The 19,898-nt window shown below is 37.5% G+C and overlaps 3 protein-coding genes across 6 annotated transcripts; all 3 read left to right on the top strand.

Annotated features, from left to right (window-relative positions):
- The first annotated feature begins 3,134 nt into the window (after window positions 1–3,134).
- LOC148361288 (urocortin-3-like) lies at window positions 3,135–5,205 on the top strand. The gene is made up of 2 exons (XM_088343109.1): window positions 3,135–3,309; window positions 4,779–5,205. The coding sequence occupies exon 2, from the start codon at window positions 4,789–4,791 to the stop codon at window positions 5,050–5,052; it is 264 nt and encodes an 87-aa protein (XP_088199235.1). The 5' UTR covers window positions 3,135–3,309; window positions 4,779–4,788; the 3' UTR covers window positions 5,053–5,205.
- Window positions 5,206–8,722: 3,517 nt separating this feature from the next.
- On the top strand, window positions 8,723–11,965 carry LOC148361289 (urocortin-3-like). 3 transcript variants are annotated; one of them, XM_088343111.1, is made up of 2 exons: window positions 8,723–8,892; window positions 11,530–11,965. In XM_088343111.1, exon 2 carries the CDS (start codon window positions 11,540–11,542, stop codon window positions 11,807–11,809), a length of 270 nt encoding a protein of 89 aa, XP_088199237.1. In that variant the 5' UTR covers window positions 8,723–8,892; window positions 11,530–11,539; the 3' UTR covers window positions 11,810–11,965. The 3 variants fall into 3 exon arrangements, with proteins under 3 accessions (XP_088199237.1, XP_088199236.1, XP_088199238.1); XM_088343110.1 differs by lacking the exon at window positions 8,723–8,892 and adding an exon at window positions 10,118–10,272; XM_088343112.1 differs by lacking the exon at window positions 8,723–8,892 and adding an exon at window positions 10,129–10,237.
- A 3,480-nt stretch (window positions 11,966–15,445) lies between these two features.
- LOC148361290 (urocortin-3-like) lies at window positions 15,446–18,309 on the top strand. Of its 2 annotated transcripts, none has more exons than XM_088343115.1 (2): window positions 15,446–15,603; window positions 17,882–18,309. In XM_088343115.1, exon 2 carries the CDS (start codon window positions 17,892–17,894, stop codon window positions 18,159–18,161), a length of 270 nt encoding a protein of 89 aa, XP_088199241.1. In that variant the 5' UTR covers window positions 15,446–15,603; window positions 17,882–17,891; the 3' UTR covers window positions 18,162–18,309. The 2 variants fall into 2 exon arrangements, with proteins under 2 accessions (XP_088199241.1, XP_088199240.1); XM_088343114.1 differs by lacking the exon at window positions 15,446–15,603 and adding an exon at window positions 16,479–16,627.
- The last annotated feature ends 1,589 nt before the right edge of the window (window positions 18,310–19,898 follow it).

Genomic DNA, 19,898 nt, shown 5'->3' on the forward strand with positions numbered 1-19,898 from the left:
TGGCAACAAGTTGTCCGAGTTGTCGTCTGTAGAGTTGTAGTACCGCGTTAATCCGGCAGAGGAAACCTTAAGACCGTTTTTATAAATCTTTTTTAATTGAACGTTGCATCATTACAAACGAAATTGGCAAAAATAATTCAAACAATACAATGTTGGCAATTTTCAAGAGGACAGAAAATGCTATAGAAATACAGAGAAAAAAATAAAGCAATAGAATAGAATAGAATAGAATAGAATAGAATAGAATAGAATAGAATAGAATAGAATAGAACATACCTTAATTGTCATTGTTACAAAATGGGTTGAACATATTGTGACAACGAAATTGGATGTGGCAACTCCAGTATCACATTTAACAGTGAGGATAAAAGAAAACAAAGAAGATAAAGGAACAAAGAAGATAATGTTTTAATTTACACAATATTTACACAGGAAGTGTGGGCACGTAGGATGTTGCAAACAGTTTTGGGATCGTATAAAGTAAATGATGTAAAAAGAAAAATAATAATGATGACATGTTTCTCTCAACCCCAGGGAATATACTTAAGCATATTATGTATTATTTTCACATTGAGAATGTTGATTTTCTCAAAGAATTAACCAAATTTATTATACAATTTTGAGATTTTTTGACACAAAAATGACATTTTTCGCACTTTCCCGTTTCTGTATGATAAGTGTAAATCTAATATTATTTTGGGATGATGTGGTAGAAAATGAGTATATGACACATTTGATATAGCATATGCCTGTATGTATTTTTTTATTTTTACGTTATTTGTCACACATTTGTTTTTTTGGGTTTTTTTTATGGCATATTCTGTTGTTTTTTATTCTTATTGTATCTTGTTCATCGATGAACCGAAAGAATAATTGACTATCATTGATTATTAAAAAGGAATTGTTCGTTGCAGCCACAAGATGGCGCACTAGGCCTGTGTTGACCATCTCATCCTTGCCGAAAAATGTCCCCCAGTGTGAAATGCCCCACTTAGCATACCCCAATCGCGCGCAAACGTCACTAAAATTACTTTGTTTTTTGGTTTGAACAATTGTATTGACACTTTTAACAGCAATTAAACACATTCACAATGTCATTATATCATATTCTAACAATATGAGGTTTAAACAATTTTTATCGACACTTTTAACAGCAATTAAACACATTCACAATTTCACCATATCATATTCTAACAAGGTTTCTGGAGGTAAAGTGAAAGTGTGACATTCTGCCTTTGCTCTTTATTTCCGCCAAAGCTTTACGGTTCTTGTTTGATCTCTCTGATTTCATCATTAAATTCGATCCCCTTTTGTGTTAGAGTAAAATAGCGTTGGAGTCTTCTTTGTAGTCCCAACATGGATTTCATCTCTTTAAGTATTTTATGTTTTCCTGCATTTTCAAAGAAAATATTTGTTCGTTTCTTCGTTATCTCCCACCGTTGTGCTCCTGAATCATACGAGTCTTGAATGGTCTGCCAGTCCTTGTTCCGCTCCCTGTATCTCATTTAATGGGGGAAATGTAACAGAAAAGTAATGCACAGAGAATTTAAACTTTGTATAGAAATGACTTTTGAGCAAGATTCACTTTGGTAAAATGACACCACTGTTCAGAAGATAATAGTGTAGCTAGTGATGTATGAATCGATTCCTTTTGGTTGTGAAACTACATTCCCTAATATATATGCATCATGAAATACGTTTTTACCTTCTGTTTTAGTCTCATGCGCCAAAATCAGTTGGGCAAATAAAGTGAAACCACAATTGGACCTAATTTAAAAGTTATAATGTTTGTATAATCTTATGACAAACCAACAACATTATTATAGTGATAGTCAAAATGGAAAGACAGTATCGATTTTGAGATAAAAGTATTGAGCGAATATCAATATTTGGATCAAACCGCCCTACCCTTACTTACCTTATATGAAATGGACACCACAAACACGAACATGTCTAATGATGTCCTCGGTCCAGTCAGTTCTTTTAAAGCAGGGATGTCCATAGTCTGGTCCAGGGGTCAGTTACCGCCCATGATCACGTCTTTGCTAAACCGCGGCCTCTGTCATAAAATAATGTGAAGCCCGCCAGTAATATTGGTCGCTGTGAGAAGTTGAAGCAGCGGGAAGCTGTTTTAACAGCACAGCGGCGCTCTGGCTCCTACGATGCTTTTGAAAAGGCCTGTATTCCCTTGGAATTGCAAAAAAATATATATGTTCTTTAAAAATGCGATTTGTGCACTTGTTCACAAAAGAGCAATGCGTATTGTACGATGTGGTACTCAATATTTAAGAACAAAATAGCTCATTTCATTTACACCCCCAGTGATTTAGGACCGAGAATCAGTCACACAAACGCAGCTGCTCGTCATTGCGGCTCATTCTGAAGTGTGAGATGACGTTGTACACAGAAAAACTAACCCTGACCCTAATGGCGACCAAATGTTGAAGGTGCGGTATCTGAGTCAGATCAGGAGGCTTCTCCTTCTACCGGTAACCATGGAAACCAGCCAAGAGAGGGAAGGGCGCCCCCAGGCTGTACTTGCCCTGGACACACCACAGGAAGGGGCGACCTGTACGACCCAAGTGGTGAAGGGATCCATGTACTGTAAGCACACAAAAGCTGGGGATTTTTATTTTGTATATTGTGACTCTAAAAACACATCTCAACATACAAACTCCTCGTGCTCTATTCAAACTCCTACTGCTACTCCCGCTGTTTTGGGTCGACAATGCGGAGCATCCCATGAGTATGCGGTGATGACGTAAACTGGAAATGGATCTATATCTTCCAAGAGAAACTGACTTTGGATTGTTTATGGTTCAACCCCATTAAAAAGGCATTAGCCTTTGAGCCATATAAATGAAGAAATATAAATTAAATAAAGGTATCCGTCTTCTTTTTGTATCTGCCAAAATTCTCAAATTTGATTGTAACCCCGTCAGAAAGCGAATAAATAAATAAATGATAATAATAATAATTCGACATCTAAATAGAATACTAAAATTCAAAGGAAACACATTGTCGTAAATATTTGATCATATAATGAAATCAATTCTTTTAATTAGCGAATAATGATTTGTTAATGCCTGTCACAAAGGTTTTTTTTTTTTTAAAAGCCATCATAGACATTATAGACATTACAGTGAGAGGTTAGCAGTCTTTCTTCATTTCTAGTGTAGACGATCAGACAGGAGCTGCGATTATCAACAGCAATTGTTAGCAAAACAAATTTCTCTTTAAAAAAAACTCTGTCTTGACTCCACCCTGTGACGGTGTGATTCACAAAGGACCAAAAACACCCTAAGTTTGGTGAGTTAGTATTTGTTTTTCTTTTTAGTTTTCAATGGTGGCTTTGTTGCACTCAGTAAAGATTGCTCGTGTAAGCGGACTATAACATTTAAAACAAATTTGAGATCTATATTGTTACTGGACCTGCTACTGCCTGGCAACCAGTTCAGGGTGTCCCCTGCCCACTGCCTGAAGATGGCTGGGATGGGTCCCTGTGACTTGTGAGGATAAGTGGAGCAGAAAACAGACATTAAAAGAGAGGGGACAGCGAAACCTAGACTCACTTAGACAACACAACTGGAGACATTTTTTGGTTCAAAATTAGAATATTCTGATAATTATTTCAGCACCTGAAGTTTTTTTGGGCTTTTTTCCCAAGTAAGTAAATATCCATTGGATTGTAGTGACACCGAGTAATTATGACTCCTCACACGTTTAATCAGAACTTGGGAGTTGCTTTGGATTTTTTTTCTTTAAGTTAAGCATTGTCTATTTGTATAGCCCTTAATCACTTCTTCTTTTTTTTTTTGGTAGCACGAACAAAAAAATCAATAATTACGAGTGCTTTCGGCTGGTATACCAACAAGGACCAACAGGCTCGGAGAATTTTTTTTTCCTTTAAGATAGTTTAAGATAGCATGGGAAAAAATGATTAAATAAATCAAATTAAATCAAACTCTGCACACATTTTGCTGATTTTTATCATTTTCTTAAACAAAACTGTAGAAAGTAAGATCATGGTAAGAAACAATTACACTGGCTGATGTTTGCTCAGTTTAAGCTTTAGGTTTTTTATTTTGATATAGAAAAACGAGATTAAACTATAATAAAACATGAAAAATGGGTTTAAAATGTAGCAATATCCAAAATGAGAGAAAAATTATTAACCAAAATTATTGACTATCATTGATTAGGAAATATCTCATCTACTTTGAATTGATTAATTTGAATTAAGGCACCATGATAATCTAATATTTGTAAAAAAAAAGTATAAATACATATTTTCTTTTTTTAAAAAGACAATTCCAAAGGCTTTGGTGCTGCTGGTCAGTATCAAGCCTCTGGGAATGATTTCAGTATGATAATCACCATTAAATGGCTGGAATGGCGTTGATCAAATCAAAACAAATCAAAGACTGTCAAGTGTGCCTTGAGAGTTCTTAAAAAAATAACTGTGTGCCTCGTCTCAAAAAAGTTGAGAAATACTAACTTATATGGATTAACATTTTTGATGATGAACAAACTTAAGGGAGGAGGGTTTCAAATATTCAATGATCATGAGATTTCCAAGCAAAAAGTATGACATCTGTATCGATCGATACGACCCTGTTTTTACTTGTACTGGATCGATACCAGATAACCCAGTATCTCGCACCCCTCCTGGCTATTGGAACTTGCTATGATGTCTAAGATGTCTTTTAATCCTTTATATCTCACTTTTTAACAGGGTTACACAATTTTAATTCTAATAATTTCCTGTTTCTCATTAGATCCGAAAGCATGAGGACATTGATGTTGTGCTTCTGCCTGGTTCTGCTGATGTCCTGCGGGATCCAAGCTCAACGGAACCGCCCTGGTCCGGCCAACCCGATCCCTGCCCAGGCCCCGCAGGTGCCAAAGAAAGGGCGGCCTGGCTTCGCACTGTCCCTCGATGTTCCTATCATGATTCTGAGCGTCCTCCTAGAAGAGGCCAAGAACGAAGAGTTGAGGAAGAAAGCGGCGGCCAATGCGAAACTGTTGGAACGTATCGGGAAGAAAAAATAATTCTGAATTTAAAAGAAAAAATGTAATGAGTGCATACATAAGGGCTGTCCTGCTCTGCACCATTCATCATATCATTTCCTAACAGAAATCTGATCTTTGAATGTGATGATTTCAAACAAATACTGCTGAATTAAACATATTTTATTCCCTCAAGCCTTTTTCATTTGTGTCAAAAAGTTTTAGCAAGGACAGATGATAAACACAAAGGGGAGGATATTGACCTCAGGAGAAATTGTATCAATATGTCAAATGTGAGGTTTGTTGCATTTTACACTTCTGCCCTCTGCACTTTGTCGTTCTTAACTTGTCTGACTTGAGGCCTCATCATCCCACCCTGATAACAAGCCAAAAGGAGGTACAATGTAACAAGAAAATAAGTCTACCTCTCAAAAGTATCAAATCAGAGAAAAGTGCAGTTTGAAGCAGAGAAAGTAGAATACTTTCACCTCCCTTCAAAAAACTAAATGACTAGCAAAACTAAAACTTAAAGTACCGTATATACTCTCATCTAAGCCAACATCGCCTATAAGCGACCCCCTGAAACAGCTGTAAAACATACACTGAAAGATGTTTGTACCCAAATTATGAAAAGAAATGTCTACCCAAACAACGATCATTACTCAATTGTGTAGATAACAATCATCAATATACTGGTAAAAAAGCTAGAAATATAACATTTTTAAACCATTAACTAACCCTTCAAGCACTTCTTCAATGACAGACACTCGTTCAATATTTACTTATTTTGTAATCATTCCTTCATCGAATCGATTGTTTTTTTCACTGTTTTCCACTTTTCTCTCCTCTTATCACTAACTTTCTTGGAATCCATTGCGATGGGCCAAAACAAAAATAAAACAACCATTCTATCTTTATGCCTTGGTCATATCCCTCGACAGGGGTGACCAACACTAAACAAACACATAAAAAAAGGAATTGAAAAAGGAATGAAATACCCCCCCCAAAAAAAAAAATTACCATGGCCAACCCAAATGCCTGAACACCCAAACAGGGTAAGCACCTCAGCACCCAAGTTGGTCATGCTTTCGTCCCTCCAGATGAAACGGGACACAAGAAAGCGGCCATGTCACATGTGACACAACACACTCTTCTGTTCTTTCACTGGTTTAACCCTGCCGCATCATACATGTGACCTGCTATCCCTAGAACACGTCCAAACATCACACTATCCTTTCACAACACATCTCCCACTTATTCCTATCACCAACAAGAGCTTTAGCTTCCACTATATTTAGACCTCTTTCCCCTAGCGCACTCACGTCAATTGCGGTCTGGTCTCCTTCCATTTACTTCTGCTCTATCTCTCTTCAAAATTTGCTCCTCATCCATCCTCTCCATGTGTCCAAACCAACTGAGTACTCTCTTATCCACACGCTCGCTCCGTTCCGCTACTACTCCAGTTCTGTCTCTCACAATTTCATTTCTCAATCTATACAATCTTGTCACTCCTAACATACTCCTCAAAAACTTCATCTCAAAAACAGTCCCTCTCCAACCTACTAGGTATGGCACTGATTGACTGAACAGGAAGAAGAGATTGAGCAGGGCATTAAGTCAAGTCACGGGGACCAAGTACTGAGCCCTGCGGAAAGCCACAGGTAACACTTAAGTGCTCAGAGGTCGTAGCACCATATCCAACACAACGCGTCCTATCTGGGGGATAAGATCTGGGCCATGAGAGGACTGTTCCTCAGAGACCAATCAATTTATCCAGCTGATCTAGTAATATGGTCTACAGTGTCAAATGCAGCAGTGAGGTCCAGCAGCAGCAGCAGTGATGAAGGGAAGGAAACCATTGCCAAGAGTAGATCGTTGGTTACCTTAACCAGGGCTGTCTCAGCTGAGTGATAAGCCCTGAATCCTGACTGCATAAATAGAAAAACATTATTCTCAGCTGGTTTGACAAAAGGTGAGTGAGAGCACTGAACTTAAATAGAAGGAAAGCCAATATATCAACGACCTGCAGCTGGCGCCACAAAGGCGGGGCCAATTGGGCGCCATGGCAACTGTGACATTAATAGGGGTCAAGTCAAGTCATATTTATTGGGATAGCCCTTCATCACGAAAAGTCTCAAAGGGCTGTACAGAGCACAACAACGACAAAATAAATAGTAAAATATAACATTAGGTACATAACACTTTTTGTAGGAACGGGAATATTTTAAGCAAAATATGGAAAAAGCTAATATGTAATTTTTTTTACATAGAAACCAAATGCCAAATAAGATAACGTCGATGATAAGAATTTTGTAATATAAGTAAAGTATGTTTACAGGTCAAGTAATGGAAATTCACTGATAACATAGAATAGAATAGAATAGAATAGAATAGAATAGAATAGAATAGAATAGAATAGAATAGAATAGAATAGAATAAAATAGAATATACCTTAATTGTCATTGTTACAAAATGGGTTGAACATATTGTGACAACGAAATTGGATGTGGCAACTCCAGTATCACATTTAACAGTGAGGATAAAAGAAAACAAAGAAGATAAAGGAACAAAGAAGATAATGTTTTAATTTACACAATATTTACACAGGAAGTGTGGGCACGTAGGATGTTGCATACAGTTTTGGGATCGTATAAAGTAAACGAAGTAAAAAGAAAAATAATAATGATGACATGTTTCTCTCAACCCCAGGGAATATACTTAAGCATATTATGTATTATTTGCACATTGAGGATGTTGAAATTCAAAGAATTAGCCAAATAATAATAATAATTTCCTTTGTATTGTCATTCTTTGTAACAATGTACACAGAACGAAATGTCGATACACCTGACCCGATGTAGCGAGCCGAACAATTTAGTTTACAATTTTGAGATTTTTTGACACATTAGAATTACATGTATTGCACTTTCTCGTTTCTGTATGATAAGTGTAAATCTAATATTATTTTGGGATGATGTGGTAGAAAATAAGTATATGACACATTTGCAGGTGTATAGCATATGCTTTATGTATTTTTTTATTGTTAAGTTATTCGTCACACATTTTGGGTTTTGTATTGTTTTAATTTATGGCATATTCTGTTGTTTTGTATTTTCATTGAACTTCATCGATGAACCGAAAGAATAATTGACAGTCATTGATTATTAAAAAGAAATTGATCGTTGCAGCCACAAGAGGGCGCACTAGGCCTGTGTTGACCATTTCATCCTTGCCGAAAATTGTCCCCCAGTGTGAAATGCCACACTGAGCATATGCCAATCGCGCGCAGACGTCACTAAAATGACATTGTATCTCATTTTGGGGGGAAATGTAACAGAAAAGTAATGCACGGAGAATTTGAAGTTTGTATAGAAATTACTCTTGTGCAAGATTCACTTTGGTAAAATGACACCACTGTTCAAAAGATAAAAGTGTAGCTGGTGACGTATGAATCGATTCCTTTTGGTTCTGACAAAATTCTCAAATTTGATAGTAACCCCGTCAGAAAGCGAATTAAAAATAAATAAATACATGATAATAATAATAATTCGATATCTAAATAAAATACAAAAATTCAAAGGAAACACATTGTCGTAAATATTTGATCATGTAATGAAATCAACTATTTTAATTAGCGAATAATGATTTGTTATTCCCTGTCACAAAGGTTTTTTTTTTTTTTTAAAAAGCCATCATAGACATTATAAACATTTTAGCGAGAGGTTAGCAGTCTTTCTTCATTTCCAGTGTAGACGAACAGACAGGAGCTACGATTATCAACAGCAATTGTTAGCAAAACACATTTCTCCTAAAAAAAATCTCTGTTTTGACTCCACCCTGTGACGGTGTGATTCACATAGGACCAACAATACCCTAAGTTTGGTGAGTTAGTTTTTGTATTTCTTTGTAGTTTTCAATGGTGGCTTTGTTGTACTCAGAAAAGATTGCTCGTGTCAGCGGACTGTAACATTTAAAACAAATTTGAGATATATATTGTTACTGGACCTGCTACTGCCTGGCAACCAGTTCAGGGTGTCCCCTGCCCACTGCCTGAAGATAACTGGGATGGGCCCCTGTGACTCTTGTGAGGATAAGTGGAGCAGAAAATGGATGGATGGATGGATGTTACTTGAATTTACCATTTTGTGGGTCAATTTACAAGTTAAGTCAAGTCAAGTCATTTTTATTTGTATAGCCCTAAATCACGAAGAGTCTCAAGGGCTTCACAGATTGTTACACTATATTACACAAACTATTTTCAACCGACAAGAGGAGTAGGTTATTCGTATGCAATGGAGTAGAAGTGAGTTTTAAGTTTAGATTTAAACATTTTCACTGAGGTTGCAGATCGAATCTCAGGGGGAAGAGCATTCCACAGCACCGGTGCCCGAATGGAGAACGCTCTCGAACCAGCCGAGGACTTCTTTGCTCTCGGGATCATCAGAAGACCAGCACTCTCAGATCGTAGGCTTCGGACCGGGACATAGTGGCAGATCAGATCGTTATTGTAACTAGCTCGAATTATGTCAACTCAAGCCTTGTTTATGTGTATAGCCCCAATCATGAAGTCTGAAAGGGCTGCACAGACCACAGACTATTACAGACTACAGACTTTTATTCCAAGTAAGAAGTGCAAATCAGAAGCGTGGTGCAATGTGGATGAGTTTTTCAGCGACAGGACAATGTCAGGTGTGATACATGCAGTAAAATGGTCAAATACTGTGGCAACACCACAAATTGACATACACATTTAAAGAATAGATTACGAGCTGCAACCATGACTGTGCAAATATACTGTACTGTAAATCAGTTGTCATATGGTAATAGAGACAATGAGATACAATTTACACTACAGTTTTAACTGAAATATGTATTTGTCTTTTTTAAATATTCTATTGTGAGTATAAATTAAATACAGGGAGAGAGTTGAATTATTCAATGACACTTCCAAGTGTTAAGTATCGGTGCCGATTCTGCCCTGTGTCAACTTGGATTGGATTGATACAAAAAATCCTAGTATCGCCCACCCCTCATTTTTAGACCTAAGAAATACACAACGTGGAGGATGGCGGAAATGAGATAAAATGAACGGAGGGAGGGAGGGAGGACATTAAAAGAGAGGGGACGACGAAACCTAGACTCACTTAGGCAACCCACCTGGAGACATTTTTTGGTTCATAATTAGAAAATTCTGAATATTTCAGCACTTGAAGTTTTTTTTCCCCAAGTAAGTAAATATCCATTGGATTGCAGTGACACCGAGTAAGTATGACTGCTCACACTTTTAATCAGAACTTGGGAGTTGCTTTGGATTTTTTTTCTTTGAGTAAAGCCATGTCTATTTGTGTAGCCCTCAATCACTTCTTCTTTTTTTTGGTAGCACGATCAAAAAATCAATAATTACGAGTGCTTTCGGCTGGTATACCAACAAGGACCAACAGGCTCGGAGAAAGTCTTTTTTCCTCAGGGCCATCACCACATTAAACAGGCACACAAGACTGAAACAATGATCTTTTGTGAAATGTATGTTTTCATTTTTATTTTCTTTTATTTTTTGCGAATACACCTACAATTTAGGCCAGATTACAAGCACTACTTATTTGAAACTGTTTAAGATCGCACTGCAAAAAAAATGATTAAATAAATCAGATTAAATCAAACTCTGCACATATTTTGCTGATTTTTATCATTTTCTTATACAAAACTATAGAAAGTATCATGGTAAGAAACAAATAGACTGGCTGATGTTTGCTCAGTTTAAGCATTAGGTTTTTTATTTTGTTATAGAAAAACAAGATTAAACTATAATAAAACATGAAAAATGGGTTTGAAATGTAGCAATATCCAAAATGAGAGAAAAATTATAAACCAAAATTATTGACTATCATTGATTAGGAAATATCTCATCTACTTTGAATTGATTAATTTGAATTAAGGCACCATGATTGCCCGGAGATGGCAGGGATGGGCTCCAGCCCCCCCGCGACCCTAACGAGGATAAGCGGTGTAGCTAATGAGATAAGATGAGATAATATAAATATAAATACATATTTTCTTTTTTAAAAAAGACAATTTCAAAGGCTTTGGTCCTGCTGATCAGTATCAAGCCTCTGGGAATGATTTCAGTATGATAATCACCATTAAATGGCAGGAATGGCGTTGATCAAATCAAAACAAATTAAAGACTGTCAGGTGTGCCTTGAGAGTTCTTAAAAAAATAACTGTGTGCCTCGTCTCAAAAATATACATTAATATTTTTGATGATGACCTAACTTAAGGGAAGAGGGTTTCAAATATTCAATGATCATGAGATCTCCAGGCAAAAAGTATCACATCTGTATCGATCTATATGACCCTGTTTTTACTTGTACTGGATCGCTACCAGAAATCCCAGTATCGTCCACCCCTCCTGGCTATTGGAACTTGCTATGATGTCTAAGTTGTCTTTTATTCCTTTATACCTCACTTTTTAACAGGGTTACACAATTTTAATTCTAATAATTTCCTGTTTCTCATTAGAACCGCAAGCATGAAGACATTGATGTTGTGCTTCTGCCTGGTTCTGCTGCTGTCCTGCGGGATCCAAGCTCAACGGAACCGCCCTGGTCCGGCCAACCCGGTCCCTGCCCAGGCTCCGCAGGTGCCAAAGAAAGGACGGCCTGGCTCCGGCTTCGCACTGTCCCTCGATGTCCCTCTCATGATTCTGAGCGTCCTCCTAGAAGAGGCCAAGAACGAAGAGTTGAGGAAGAAAGCGGCGGCCAATGCGAAACTGTTGGAACGTTTTGGGAAGAAAAAATAATGCTGAATTTAAAGGAAAAAAAATGTAATGAGTGCATACATAATGGCTGTCCTGCTCTGCACCATTCATCATATCATTTCCTAACAGAAATCTGATCTTTGAATGTGATGATTTCAAACAAATACTGCTAAATTAAACACATTTGATTCTCTAAAATCTGTTTTATTTGTGTCAAAAGGTTTTAGCAAGGCCAGATGATAAACATAAAGGGGAGTTGGATAATATTTTTTTTACATAGAATCCAAATGCCAAATAGGATAACGTCGATGATAAGAATTTTGTAATATAAGTAAAGTATGTTTACAGGTCAAGCAATGGAAATTCACTGATAACATAGAATAGAATAGAATAGAATAGAATAGAATAGAATACAATCTAATAGAATATACCTTAATTGTCATTGTTACAAAATGGGTTGAACATATTGTGACAACGAAATTGGATGTGGCAACTCCAGTATCACATTTAACAGTGAGGATAAAAGAAAACAAAGAAGATAAAGGAACAAAGAAGATAATGTTTTAATTTACACAACATTTACACAGGAAGTGTGGGCACGTAGGATGTTGCATACAGTTTTGGGATCGTATAAAGTAAACGAAGTAAAAAGAAAAATAATAATGATGACATATTTCTCTCAACCCCAGGGAATATACTTAAGCATATTATGTATTATTTGCACATTGAGGATGTTGATATTCAAAGAATTAACCAAATAAACAATTTAGTTTACAATTTAGAGATTTTTTGACACATTAGAATTACATTTATTGCACTTTTTCGTTCCTGTGTGATAAGTGTAAATCTAATATTATTTTGGGATGATGTGGTAGAAAATAAGTATATGACACATTTGCAGGTGTATAGCATATGCTTTATGTATTTTTTTATTGGTAAGTTATTCGTCACACATTTTGGGTTTTGTATTGTTTTAATTTATCGCATATTCTGCTGTTTTGTATTTTCATTGAACTTTCTTCATCGATGAACCGAAAGAATAATTGACCGTCATTGATTATTAAAAATAAATTGATCGTTGCAGCCACAAGAGGGCGCACTAGGCCTGTGTTGACCATTTCATCCTTGCCGAAAATTGTCCCCCAGTGTGAAATGCCACACTGAGCATATGCCAATCGCGCGCAAACGTCACTAAAATGACTTTGTATCTCATTTTTGGGGGAAATGTAACAGAAAAGTAATGCACGGAGAATTTGAAGTTTGTATTGAAATGACTCTTGTGCAAGATTCACTTTGGTAAAATGACACCACTGTTCAAAAGATAATAGTGTAGCTAGTGACGTATGAATCGATTCCTTTTGGTTGTGAAACTACATTCCCTAATATATATGCATCATGAAATACGTTTTCACCTTCTGTTTTATGCGCCAAAATCAGTTGGGCAAATAAAGTGAAACCACAATTGGACCTAATTTAAAAGTTATAATGTTTGTATAATCTTACGACAACCAACAACATTATTATAGTGATAGTCAAAATGGGAAGCCAGTATCGATTTTAAGACAAAAGTATTGATCCAATATCAATATTTGGATCAAACCGCCCTACCCTTACTTACCATGGGGTTTTGGGGTTTTTAAGGGTTATTGTTCTATCTTCGTTATTCATTATCCATTATCGGTCAGTTCATAATACGCTACAAAGCCTAGGAGCCGGGACACTTACTCTCAGCCAAAAGGCCAAGATAAGGTCCTAGCCCTAAAGCCTTGCTGCGATCATTGCGAATGCACCGTTCCCGGAGGTACTGCAATACCGGGCCGATGCGTGGAGTGGACAGAGCAAGCTCGAAAACACCGTGGTGTCGCCATATTTCTCAGAATTTTTTTGGTTTGAACAAATTTATTGACACTAATAACAGAAAACAATCATGACAATCTCAACAGCAATTAAGCACATTCACAATATTATATTTCAATATGACGTTTAACAGCAAACACAATGTGAGGTTTGAACAACCCTTCTCGAAAATCTTAATAGCAATCAAGCATATTCACAATTTCATTATATAACATCTTTGTTAGTGTCAATAGATCCGTTTCTCTTTCCCAACTGGGTTTGGGGTTTGGGGTTTTTAAGGGTTATTGTTCTATCTTCGTTATTCATTATCCATTATCCGTTATCGGTCAGTTCACAATACGCTACAAAGCCCAGGAGCCGGGACACTTACTCTCAGCCAAAAGGCCAAGCTAAGGTCCTAGCCCTAAAGCCTTGCTGCGATCATTGCGAATGGACACCACAAATGCGAAAATGCCTAATGATGTCCTCGGTTCAGTCAGTTCTTTTAAAGCAGGGATGTCCATAGTCTGGTCCAGGTGTCAGTTACGGCCCGTGATCAAATTTTTACTGAACAGCGGCCTCTGTCATAAAATAATATGAAGCCTGCCAGTAATGTTGATCGCTGTGAGAAGGTGAAGCAGTGGTAAGCTGTTTTAACGGCACAGCAGCGCTCTTCACGAGGATCTGCAGGTCAAATGAAATTGTTACCAAGGCGAGATACGATGTTGTGACCCTGATGGCTGAGCAATGCAAATCTTTCACGGACAGTGAATTTATTAAAGACTGTTCAAGGAATGCCAGGCTGATTAGTTGGCTCTCACATATTTTCAGTTTACCTAATCTGGCTCCTACGATGCTTTTGAAAAGGCCTGTATTCTCTTGGAATTGCAAAAAGAAAAATATTTTCTTTAAAATTGCGATTTGTGCAGCTGTTCACACAAGAGCAATGCGTATTGTACGATGTGGTACTCAATATTTAAAAACAAAATAATTTTTCCCCAGTGATTTAGGACCTAGAATCAGTATTGTCACACAAACGCAGTTGCCCATCATTGCGGCTCATTCTGAAGTGCGAGATGACAGACACAGAAAAACTAACCCTAATGGCGACCAGATGTTGAAGGTGCGGTATCTGAGTCAGATCAGGAGGCTTCTCCTTCTACCGGTAACCATGGAAACCAGCCTAGAGAGGTAAGGGTGCCCCCAGGCTGTACATGCCCTGGACACACCACAGGAAGGGGCGCCCTCTACGACCCAACTGGTGAAGGGATCCATGTACTGTAAGCACACAAAAGCTGGGGATTTTTATTTTGTGTATTGTGACTCTAAAAACACATCTCAACATACAAACTCCTCGTGCTCTATTCAAACTCCTACTGCTACTCCCGCTGTTTTGGGTCGACAATGCGGAGTATCCCATGAGTATGCGGTGATGACGTCAACTGGAAATTGATTTATATCTTCCAAGAGAAACTGACTTTGGATTGTTTATGGCTCAACCCCATTAAAATAGCATTAGCCTTTGCGCCATATGAATGAAGAAATATAAATTAAATAAAGGTATCCATCTTCTTTTTGTATCTGCCAAAATTCTCAAATTTGATTGTAACCCCGTCAGAGAGCGAATTAAAAATAAATAAATAAATAAATAAATAAATGATAATAGTAATAATTCGACATCTAAATAAAATACTAAAATTCAAAGGAAACACATTGTCGTCAATATTTGATCATATAATGAAATCAATTCTTTTAATTAGCGAATAATGATTTGTTATTCCCTGTCACAAAGGTTTTTTTTTTTTTAAAGCCATCATAGACATTATAAACATTATAGCAAGAGGTTAGCAGTCTTTCTTCATTTCCAGTGTAGACGAACAGACAGGAGCTGCGATTATCAACAGCAATTGTTAGCAAAACAAATTTCTCTTAAAAAAAACTGTCTTGACTCCACCCTGTGACGGTGTGATTCACATAAGACCAAAAACACCCTAAGTTTGGTGAGTTAGTTTTTGTTTTTCTTTGTAGTTTTCAATGGTGGCTTTGTTGCAGTCAGAAAAGATTGCTCGTGTCAGCCGACTGTAACATTTAAAACAAATTTGAGATCTATATTGTTACTGGACCTGCTACTGCCTGGCAACCAGTTCAGGGTGTCCCCTGCCCACTGCCTGAAGGTGGCTGGGATGGGCCCCTGTGACTCTTGTGAGGATAAGTGGAGCAGAAAACGGATGGATGGATGTTACTTGAATTGACTATTTTGGTGGTCAATTTACAAGTTATTGTAACTAGCTCGAATAATGTCAACTCAAGCCTTGTTTATGTGTATAGCCCCAATCATGAAGTCTGAAAGGGCTGCACAGACCACAGACTATTACAGACTTTTATTCCAAGTAAGAAGTGCAAATCAGAAGCGTGGTGCAATGTGGATGAGTTTTTCAGCGACAGGACAATGTCAGGTGTGATGCATGCGGTAAAATGGTCAAATATTGTGGCAAAACCACAAATTGACATAAACATATAAAAAAGAGATTAACGAGCTGCAACCATGACTGTGCAAATATACTGTACTGTAAATCAGTTGTCATATGGTAATAGAGACAATGAGATACAATTTACACTACAGTTTTAACTGAAATATGTATTTGTCTTTTTTAAATATTCTATTGTGAGTATAAATTAAATACAGGGAGAGAGTTGAATTATTCAATGACACTTCCAAGTGTTAAGTATCGGTGCCGATTCTGCCCTGTATCAACTTGGATCGGATTGATACAAAAAATCCTAGTATCACCCACCCCTAATTTTTAGACCTGAGAAATACACAACGTGGAGGATGGCGGAAATGAGAGGAAATGAAGGGAGGGAGGGAGGACATTAAAAGAGAGGGGACGACGAAACCTAGACTCACTTAGGCAACCCACCTGGATACATTTTTTGGTTCATAATTAGAATATTCTGAATATTTCAGCACTTGAAGTTTTTTCCCCAATTAAGTAAATATCCATTGGATTGCAGTGACACCGAGTAAGTATGACTGCTCACACTTTTAATCAGAACTTGGGAGTTGCTTTGGATTTTTTTTCTTTAAGTTAAGCATTGTCTATTTGTATAGCCCTCAATCACTTCTTCTTTTTGTTTGGTAGCACGATCAAAAAAATCAATAATTACGAGTGCTTTCGGCTGGTATACCAACAAGGACTAACAGGCTCGGAGAAAGTTTTTTTTTCCTCAGGGCCATCACCACATTAAACAGGCACACAAGACTGAAACAATGATCTTTTGTGAAATGTATGTTTTTATTTTTATTTTCTTTTATTTTTTGCGAATACACCTACAATTTAGGCCAGATTACAAGCACTACTTATTTGAAACTGTTTAAGATCGCACTGCAAAAAAATGATTAAATAAATCAAATTAAATCAAACTCTTGCACATATTTTGCTGATTTTTATCATTTTCTTATACAAAACTATAGAAAGTATCATGGTAAGAAACAAATAGACTGGCTGATGTTTGCTCAGTTTAAGCATTAGGTTTTTTATTTTGTTATTAAGATTAAACTATAATAAAACATGAAAAATGGGTTTGAAATGTAGCAATATCCAAAATGAGAGAAAAATTATAAACCAAAATTATTGACTATCATTGATTAGGAAATATCTCATCTACTTTGAATTGATTAATTTGAATTAAGGCACCATGACTGCCCGGAGATGGCTGGGATGGGCTCCAGCCCCCCCCGCGACCCTAATGAGGATAAGCGGTGGAGCTAATGAGATGAGATGAGATAATATGAATATAAATACATATTTTCTTTTTTATAAAAGACAATTCCAAAGGCTTTGGTCCTGCTGGTAAGTATCAAGCCTCTGGGAATGATTTCAGTATGATAATCACCATTAAATGGCAGGAATGGCGTTGATCAAATCAAAACAAATTAAAGACTGTCAAGTGTGCCTTGATTGTTCTTAAAAAAATAACTGTTTGCCTTGTCTCAAAAATATAGATTAATATTTTTGATGATGACCTAACTTAAGGGAAGAGGGTTTCAAATATTCAGTGATCAACAGATTTCCAAGCAAAAAGTATCACATCTGTATCGATCGATACGACCCTGTTTTTACTTGTACTGGATCGATACCAGAAATCCCAGTATCGCCCACCCCTCCTGGCTATTGGAACTTGCTATGATGTCTAAGTTGTCTTTTATTCCTTTATACCTCATTTTTTAACAGGGTTACACAATTTTAATTCTAATAATTTCCTGTTTCTCATTAGAACCGCAAGCATGAAGACATTGATGTTGTGCTTCTGCCTGGTTCTGCTGCTGTCCTGCGGGATCCAAGCTCAACGGAACCGCCCTGGTCCGGCCAACCCGGTCCCTGCCCAGGCCCCGCAGGTGCCAAAGAAAGGACGGCCTGGCTCCGGCTTCGCACTGTCCCTCGATGTCCCTCTCATGATTCTGAGCGTCCTCCTAGAAGAGGCCAAGAACGAAGAGTTGAGGAAGAAAGCGGCGGCCAATGCGAAACTGTTGGAACGTATCGGGAAGAAAAAATAATGCTGAATTTAAAGGGAAAATGTAATGAGTGCATACATAAGGGCTCTCCTGCTCTGCACCATTCATCAATTAATTTCCTAACAGGAATCTGATCTTTGAATGTGATGATTTCAAACAAATACTGCTGAATTAAACATATTTGATTCTCTCAAGTCTTTTTTATTTGTGTCAAAAAGTTTTAGCAAGGCCAGATGATAAACACAAAGGGGAGGATATTGACCTCAGGAGAAATTGTATCAATATGTCAAATGTGAGGTTTGTTGCATTTTACACTTCTGCCCTCTGCACTTTGTCGTTCTTAACTTGTCTGACTTGAGGCCTCATCACCCTACCCTGATAACAAGCCAAAAGGAGGTACAATGTAACAAGAAAAAAAGTCTACCTCTCAAAAGTATCAAATCAGAGAAAAGTGCAGTTTAAAGCAGAGAAAGTAGAATACTTTCACCTCCCTTCAAAAAACTAAATGGCTAGCAAAACTAAAACGACTTCAAGTACCGTATATACTCTCATCTAAGCCAACATCGCCTATAAGCGACCCCCTGAAACAGCTGTAAAACATACACTGAAAGATGTTTGTACCCAAATTATAAAAAGAAATGTCTACCCAAACAACGATCATTACTCAATTGTGTAGATAACAATCATCGATATACTGGTAAAAAAGCTAGAAATATAACATTTTTAAACCATTAACTAACCCATCAAGCACTTCTTCAATGACAGACACTCGTTCAATATTTACTTATTTTGTAATCATTCCTTCATCAACTCGATTGTTTTTTTCCCTGTTTTCCAATTTTCTCTCCTCTTATCACTAACTTTATTGGAATCCATTGCGATGGGCCAAAACAAAAATAAAACAACCATTCCATCTATATACCTTGGTCATATCCCTCGAAAGGGGTGGCCAACACCAAACAAACACATAAAAAAAAGGAATTGAAAAAGGAATGAAATACCCCCCCCCAAAAAAAAAAAAATGACCATGGCCAACCCAAATTCCCAAACACCCAAACAGGGTAAGCACCTCGGCACCTAAGTTGGTAATGCTTTCGTCCCTCCAGATGAAACGGGACACAAGAAAGCGGCCATGTCACATGTGACACAACACACTCTTCTGTTCTTTCACTGGTTTAACCCTGCCGCATCATACATGTGACCTGCTATCCCTAGAACACGTCCAAACATCACACTATCCTTTCACAACACATATCCCACTCATTCCTATCACCAACAAGAGCTCTAGCTCCACTATATTTAGACCTCTTTCCCCTAGTGCACTCATAACACCGTCCATCCACGTCAATTGCGGCCTTCTTCTTGGTCTCCTTCAATTTACTTCTGCTCTATCTCTCTTCAACATTTGCTCCTCATCCACCTTCTCCATGTGTCCAAACCAACTGAGTACTCTCTTATCCACACGCTTTCTCCGTTCCGCTACTACTCCAGTTCTGTCTCTCACAATTTCATTTCTCAATCCATCCAATCTTGTCACTCCTAACATACTCCTCAAAAACTTTATCTCAAAAACAGTCCCTCTCCAACCTACTAGGTATGGCACCTATTGACTGAACAGGAAGAAGAGATTGAGCAGGGCATTAAGTCAAGTCACGGGGACCAAGTACTGAGCCCTGCGGAACGCCACAGGTAACACTAAAGTGCTCAGAGGTAGTAGCACCATATCCAACACAACGCGTCCTATCTGAGGGATAAGATCTGGGCCATGAGAGGACTGTT

The sequence above is a fragment of the Urocampus carinirostris genome, chromosome 8, assembly GCF_059441175.1.
Source record: "Urocampus carinirostris isolate Australia breed hairy pipefish chromosome 8, RoL_Ucar_1.0, whole genome shotgun sequence".
Classification (NCBI taxonomy): Eukaryota; Metazoa; Chordata; class Actinopteri; order Syngnathiformes; family Syngnathidae; genus Urocampus; species Urocampus carinirostris.

Excerpts from the sequence above, each read along its gene's own strand:
- LOC148361289 (XM_088343111.1), top strand. The coding sequence starts at position 11,540 with ATGAAGACATTGATGTTGTGCTTCTGCCTGGTTCTGCTGCTGTCCTGC.
- LOC148361290 (XM_088343115.1), top strand. The coding sequence starts at position 17,892 with ATGAAGACATTGATGTTGTGCTTCTGCCTGGTTCTGCTGCTGTCCTGC.
- LOC148361288 (XM_088343109.1), top strand. The coding sequence starts at position 4,789 with ATGAGGACATTGATGTTGTGCTTCTGCCTGGTTCTGCTGATGTCCTGC.